We start from the raw sequence: 7,003 nt of genomic DNA on the forward strand, positions 1-7,003 counted from the left end.
GGCCCTGCTCCCAGGGGCCAAGGACCGGACCAAGTGACGAGACTGGAAATCCCTCCCCCACTCGCCCCGCGTGTCTACCGCGTTCCCCGACAAAGCGCGTGTCCTCTCCGGACTCCACGTGCGTCCTCTCCGGGGTACCCACGCCCATGTGTCCTCTCCTGGCTCCCCGGGCCTCCCGCATGTCCAACACGTTCCCCGACTGACCCCTTGTCCTCTCCGGACTCCCCACACTCCCGCCTCGTGTGTCTTCTCCGGGTTCCCAGCGCGCCCTACCCGTACGTCCACCGCATTCCCCGACCGACCGCGTGTCCGCTCCAGGCCCCCGCGCTCCCTTCCCACATGTCCTCTCCGGGCTTCACGCGTGTCCTCTCCCGGGTCCACACCCTCACCCCACGTATCCCTCACGCTTCCCCCCGCCGCGTTCCCCGGCCGACCACGCATCCTCTCCAGGGTCCCCACGCCTGTCCCGCATGTCCTCTCCGGACTCCCCGCACACCCGCCTCGCGTGCCCTCTCCCCGGGGGCCTCCTACGTGTCCATCGCGTTCCCTGACAGACCACGTGTCCTCTCCAAGGTCCCCACGCTCCTGCCTCACATGTCCTCTCCGGGTTCCACACGGGTCCTCTCCGGGCTCCCGGCATGCCCTCCCGGCATGTCCACCGCGTTCCCCGATGGAGCTCGTGTCCAATCCAGGATCCCCGCGCTCCCACCTCTCAGGTCCTCTCGGGGCTCCCCGCGTGTCCAGCGCATTCCCCGATGGACCTCGTGTCCTCTCCGGGGTTCCCGCACCCTGCCCTCGTGTCCTCTCCGGAGTCCCCTTGTGTCCTCTCCCGGGTCCCCCCCCAGGCCCTCCCCTCTCCCCACGTGTCCTCGGCCCCCCGCGGGACAGGCCCCGCGGTCAGCGTGCGGCCGCATACTTCATGCGCTTCTGCTTCTGCCTCTGGTTGCAGAACCAGACCCGCACCACGTTCTTCTTCAGGTCCAGCTTGTCGGCGATGGCGGCGATCTTCTCGGAGGAGGGCCGCGGCTGCAAGGCGAAGTAGGCCTCCAGGGACCTCTTCTCGGGCGCCGCGATGGACGTCCGTTTGCGCTTCTTCTCGGCGGCCCCGGACAGTTCGGCCCGGTCCAGCCGGTCTCGCTGGGCGGCCTCGGCCTCTTCCAGCCAGGCCTGCAGGACCGGCCTGAGGGCCGTCATGTTGTTGTGGCTGAGGGTCAGGGACTCGAAGCGGCAGATGGTGCTCTGGCTGAGAGAGCCCACGCCCGGGATCTTCAGGGTGGCCAGGGCGGCGCCCACGTCGGCCTGGGTGACCCCCAGCTTGATGCGCCTCTGCTTGAAGCGTTCGGCGAAGGCCTCCAGCTCGCGTGGGTCCTGGTCCACCTCGGCCAGTCCCGGGCCCATCCCCAGGCCCGGCCGCAGGGGACCCAGTCCCCCCGGCCCTCCCAACACCCCGAGCCCGTGGGGATGCCCGGTGGGGTCGGGCCCTCCCAGTCCGCCCACGCCCAGTGCCGCGGGGGGCAGGTGGTCCAGCAGGTGGTCGCCGTCCAGAGTTGGGTGCGGGGCATGCGGGTGGGCGGGCCCGCAGGGCATCACGCCGCCCAGGGGGTGGTAGGTGGCGTCGGGCTTGAAGGGGTGGCCCTTGGCGTGGCAGGGGGCCAGGTCCGCTGTCGCCAGGGCTTCGGCCCGGGCCAGCAGGCTGTCATCGAAGCCCGCGAAGAGAGAGGCCGGCAGCTGCGGGACAGAAAGAGCCGGACCCCGGGGTCCTCAGCCAGGACCTGCCCCCACCCCCGCGGGACCGGGCCTCCCACACCCCCTGAGATCCCAGGGCGAGGAGGAGGAGGAGGATGGGGAGGAGGATGAGAAAGAGGAAGAGGAGGATGGGGAAGAGGAGGAGGATGGGGAGGATGGGAGGAGGATGGAGAGGAGGATGGAGAGGAGGAGGAAGGAGGGGTGGAGACGGGGAGTAGATGGAGCCAGGAGAGACAAGAAGGGGTGGCGGGGAGATGGGGGTGACAGGTGGAGATGGGGGGCTGGGGAGGTAGAGGGAACCAGGGGGATCCGAGGGGAACTGAGGGGAAGTGAGGGAAACAGGGGAAATCAGGGAGGAAGGGGGCGGTGGGTGGGAAAGGCAAGGGAGGTGAAGGGAGGCAGGGAAGACGGGGCGAGTATGGAAAACAGGGGAGACGGGGGGAGCAGGTAGAGGCGGCGGCGGCAGGAGAATTAGGGGAGAGGGAGAAGGGGGAAGCAAGAGGAGGCAGGGAAGATGGGGGGGGAGCAGAGGACGAAGGGGGAAGAGGGTGGGAAAGGCAAGGGAGGGAGCCAGGGAAGACAGGAGGGATCAAGGGAGAAGGGGAAGACGGGGAAACAAAGGGAGGTAAAAGAGACGGGGGAATCAGGGGAGGAAGAGGGAAGAGGGTGAGAAAAGCAAGGGAGATAAAGGGAACCAGGGAAGACAGGGGGAAACAAGGAAAACAGGGGCCAAAGGGGGAAGCAAGAGAGGCAGAGGAGACAGGAGAATCAGGGGAGACGGGGGGGAAGTAAGGGGAGGCAGGGAAGACGGGGGAAGCAGAGGAGACAGAGGGACTCAGGGGAGACGAAGGAGGGGGGAAGGAAAGGCAAGGGAAGGGAAGGAAAGGGAGGCAGGGAAGAAGGGGAAGCAAGGAGAGGCAGGGAAGACAGGGAGAAGCAGGGGAGTCTAGGGAAGCTGGGAGTGAAGACAGTGAAGACGGGAGAAGCAAGGGGAGGTAGGGAAGACGGGAGAAGCAGGCAAGGAAAGGGGACGAAGATGGGAAAGGCAAGGGAGGTAAAGGGAGGCAGGGAAGAGAAGGGGAGGCAGGGGAAGCAAGAAAAACAGAGGAGACGGGGAAGCAGAAGAGGCAGGAGAGGCAGGGGAGGCAGGAGAATCGGGGAATCGGAGAAGGGGGAAGCGGGGAGGCAGGGAAGACGGGGCAAATCAAGGAAGATGAAGGAGAGTGGTAAAGGCAAGGGAGGTAAAGGAAAGCATCGAAGAAAGGGGGAAGCAGGGGCGGCAACGGAAGCAAGGAAATCAGAGGAAACAGGGGGAAGCAGGAGAGGCAGGGGAGACAGGAGGATCAGGGGAGAAGGGGCAAGCGGGGAGACAGAGGGAAGTAAGGGGAGGCCGGGAAGGCAGGAGGAAGCAGGGAAGGAAGGGGGAGGAGGGTGGGAAAGGCAAGGGAGGTAAAAGGAGGCAAGGAAGACAGGAGGAAGCAAGGGAGGCAGGGGAAGCAAGGAAAACAGAGGAGACGGGGGAAGCAGGAGAGGCAGGGGAGACAGGAGAATCGGGATAAGGGGGAAGCGGGGAGACAAGGGGAAGCAAGGGGAGGCGGGGAAGACGGGGAAAATCAGGGGAGACAGGGGGAAGCAAGGGGAGGCAGAGAGAAGGGGAAGCAGAGGAGATGGAGGAGAGTGGGAGAGGCCAGGGAGGTAAAGAGAGGCGGGGAAGCGGGGGAAGCAAGGAAATCGGAAGAGACGGGGAAGCAGGAGACGCAGAAGAATCGGGGGAGAAGGAAGATGCAAGGAGAGGCGGGGAAGACAGGGGGGGATCGGGGAAGACGCGGGAAGACGGGGGAATCGGGGAAGATAAGGAAAGACGGGGAAATCACGGAAAACAAGGGAAATCGGGGGAATCAGAGAAGACGGGGGAAGCAAGGAAACTAGGGAGACAGGGGGAATCGGGGAAGACAGGGAAAGACGAGGGAATTACGGAAGACAAGGGAAGTCAGGGGGAATCAGGGAAGACAAGGGAAGACGGGGGAATCGGGGAAGACGGGGAAGCAAGGAAAATAGGGGAGACGGGGGGAACGAGGGGAGGTGGGGGAAGCAAGTGGAGGCCGGTTCAGACGGTCGGATCGGAGGGAAGAGCCGGGCCGGGGGAAGGGGAGAGGGAGGGAAGCCAGCCAGGGGGAGGATGGAGCCGGGGGGCAAGGGAGGAAGTGGCAGGCAGGCAGGCAGCGTGGCTTAGCGCCAAGAGCCCGGCCTGGGGAGTCAGAAGTCGTGGGTTCTGATCCCGACTCCGCCACTTGTCCGCTGGGTGACCTTAGGCAAGTCGCTTCACTTCTCTGGGCCTCACTTCCCTCATCTGTAAAATGGGGATGAAGACTGAGCCCCACCGGGGGACAACCTGATGACCCTATAGCTACCCCGGCGCTTAGAACAGTGCTTGGCACACAGTAAGCGCTTAACTAAGACCATCATTAGTAGTAGTAGTAGTAGTAATAACCGGATTCCACGATCATTATTATTTATCATCATCTATAGTCGCCGAATCGCCGTTCGTGTGTCAGTCTATCCGGTCACGTTTTATGGCCTCGGGAATGGGAAGAACAGTGCTTGGCACACCGTAAGCGTTTAACAAAAACCATCATTCGTATTATTATTATCATTATTACTACTAACCAAGTACCACAATCGTCACTATCATCATTATAGCCACAGAATTTCTGGTCACGTGTCAGTCTGTTTAGTCACGTTTTGTGACTTCGGGAATGGGAAGAACGGGGCTTGGAAATGGGAAGAATTTGGCACAGAGTAAGAGCTTAACAAAAACCATCATCGTTATTATTATCGCTAATAATAATAATAAAAAAAACAGGGGGACCCGGAAAGGGGGACAGGAGAAGCAAGGAAGACGGGGTGGGGGAGGACGCGGGGAGAGAGACTAGACTTGGGTAGGGATCGTCTCTGTCGCTGTACTTTCCGAGCGCTTAGGACGGTGCTCCGCCCAGGGTAAGCGCTCAATAAATAGGAGGGAATGAATGAGAGGGAGAGGCAGGATTTGGGCTGCCGGGGCGGGCGGGAGAGCGGGAGGAGCTCAGGGGAGGCGTGGGATCAGGATGAGGGTTGGGAAGTGGGGTGCACGGAAGAGGAAAAGAAGGAAAGGCCCACCAAGCCAAGGGACTTGGGCACGGTCCCTCCCTGACCGTGTGGTCCGTGGGGGACCGGCAGGCCGGTAAAGGTGCGGGCAGGGTGAAGGCAGGGGTGAGGGCAGGGGTGAGGGCAGGGATGCGGCCAGAGGTGCGGGCAGGGGTGCCGGGGTCTCCTTACCTGCGGGGCCGGGAGACAGGCGCGGCGCATGGCCTCGGTGCCCGGGGGCAGGCTGGGCAACTTGGGCTCCTGCAGGCAGGGGTGCAGCGGGTAGGGCTGCTTGGCGTTCATGGCCGTCCCGCCCCTCTAGTTCTGCCACCCGCACCTCTCGCCCCTCGCCCTGAGCTTGGCACCCCCCCCCCCCCCCGTCCCGCGCCCTGCGCCCCGCACCTGTCTCCCCGCGCCCTGAGCTGGGCACCCCCTCGTCCCACTCTCTGTGCCCGGCGCCTCGCACCTCTCGCCCTGCACCCTGAACTTGGCGGGCCCCCCCGTCCCGCGCCCTGCGCCCCGCACCTCTCTCCCCCCGCCCCCTGAGCTCGGCGCCCGGCTGGTCCGGCCGGCGACTGCCCGTCCAAGTGAGCGCCCTCCCGCCCTTCCTCTCCCTTTGCGCGCCCCCCGCCCACTTTGGTCCTTCTCTCTTCTTCCCCGCCGCCAGCCAGGAGGAGGAGGAGGAGGATGCAGGAGGAGGATGCAGGAGGAGGATGCAGGAGGAGGATGCAGGAGGGGGGAGGGGGCTGTGTCACGCGTGCTGGACCAACTCGGGGGACGGGTGGCAGAGGGCGAGTCCGAGAGGGGTGAGCTGCTCCCCATTTTGCTCCTGGGTTCCTTCTTCACTCCACCACCCGCCTTTCCCCCCCCGCAGGCTCTCCATCCCGTCCCCCCTCCCGGCTCCGGGCTCTGGGGTCCGCCCAAGGCTCCCCCGCCTCCCCCGACCCCAGCCGTCCTTCCAGGGAAACGAGAGAAGCAGCTTGGCTTAGTGGCAAGACTCAGGGGACGTGGGTTCTAATTCCGACTCCGCCACGCGTCCGCTGTGTGGCCTCGGGAAAGCCGCTTGGCTGCTCTGGGCCTCAGTGACCTCCTCTGGAAAATGGGGATAGAGACTGTGAGCCCCCCCTCCCCCCCTCCCCCCCCGTGGGACCACCTGATTACCTTGCATCTACTCCAGCGCTTAGAACAGTGCTTGGCACAGCGTACCAAGCGTTTGGCGGCGTGGCTCGGTGGAAAGAGCACGGGCTTGGGAGTCAGAGGTCGCGGGTTCTAATCCCGACTCGGCCGCTCGGCCGCTGTGTGACCTTGGGCAAGTCACTTGGCTTCTCTGGGCCCCAGTGACCTCATCTGTAAAATGGGGATGAAGACTGTGAGCCTTATGTGGGACGACCTGATTACCTTGTATCTTCCCCGGCGCTTAGAACGGTGCTTGGCACGTAGTAAGCGCTTAACAGATACCAACATTATTATCATCGTTATTATTATTATGGCTCTCCCCCTCGATGTCCACCCCGCGACCCCCCAACCTCCATCCCACTGGAAACTTTAAATTGCCCCGAAGAAAGAAGGCCCCTGGAGGCAAAGGAGAGGGGATCCCGTGCCTGTGTCGAACCCAGCGCTTAGTACTGCATCTGGCACATAGTAAGTGCTCAATAAATACCATCATTATGATTACCGCCTCCGGGAAGAGCTAGGTGGCGGAGGGGCTGTCCGCAGCCGCGGCAGCAGATGACCCCGATTCGATCCCCTTACCGCTCTCCGCCCCCTAATTAATTCATTATGGTATTTGTTAAGCGCTTACTCTGTGCCAAACACTGTTCCGAGCGCCGGGGTAGATACAGGGTCATCAGGCTGCCCCACGGGGGGCTCACAGTCTTCATCCCCACTTTACGCATGAGGTAACTGAAACCCAGAGAAGCGAAGTGGCTCGCCCAAGTTCACGTAGCAGATAAGTGGCCGAGTTGGGATTAGAACCCACGACCTCAGACTCCCAAGTCCGTGCTCCTTCCTCTAAGCCACGCTGGTTCTGAGGAGTGGGGGGCATCTGGGGCCGGAGGGCAGCCTGCAGGCCGGGGGATCCGGGGCCCAGCGGACCTAAGTTTCCCTTCCGGCTCTCTCCATCTCCGCAGGCCGC

The 7,003-nt window shown here is 63.4% G+C and overlaps 1 protein-coding gene across 1 annotated transcript; it reads right to left on the minus strand.

The window, feature by feature from the left end:
• Positions 1-897: 897 nt before the first annotated feature.
• On the minus strand, positions 898-5,172 carry POU4F3 (POU class 4 homeobox 3). The gene is made up of 2 exons (XM_029051067.1): positions 5,062-5,172; positions 898-1,728 (listed from the first exon to the last, which is right to left on the minus strand). The coding sequence occupies exons 1-2, from the start codon at positions 5,170-5,172 to the stop codon at positions 898-900; spliced, it is 942 nt and encodes a 313-aa protein (XP_028906900.1).
• Between the last annotated feature and the right edge of the window lie 1,831 nt (positions 5,173-7,003).

The sequence above is a fragment of the Ornithorhynchus anatinus genome, chromosome X1, assembly GCF_004115215.2.
Source record: "Ornithorhynchus anatinus isolate Pmale09 chromosome X1, mOrnAna1.pri.v4, whole genome shotgun sequence".
NCBI classification, from domain to species: Eukaryota; Metazoa; Chordata; class Mammalia; order Monotremata; family Ornithorhynchidae; genus Ornithorhynchus; species Ornithorhynchus anatinus.

Bases quoted from the DNA above. Each gene is read 5' to 3' on its own strand.
- POU4F3 (XM_029051067.1), bottom strand. From the start codon at position 5,172: ATGAACGCCAAGCAGCCCTACCCGCTGCACCCCTGCCTGCAGGAGCCC. The intron at 1,729-5,061 runs GTAAGGAGACCC...TCTGTCCCGCAG, and splicing joins CCTGTCTCCCGGCCCCGCAG to CTGCCGGCCTCTCTCTTCGC.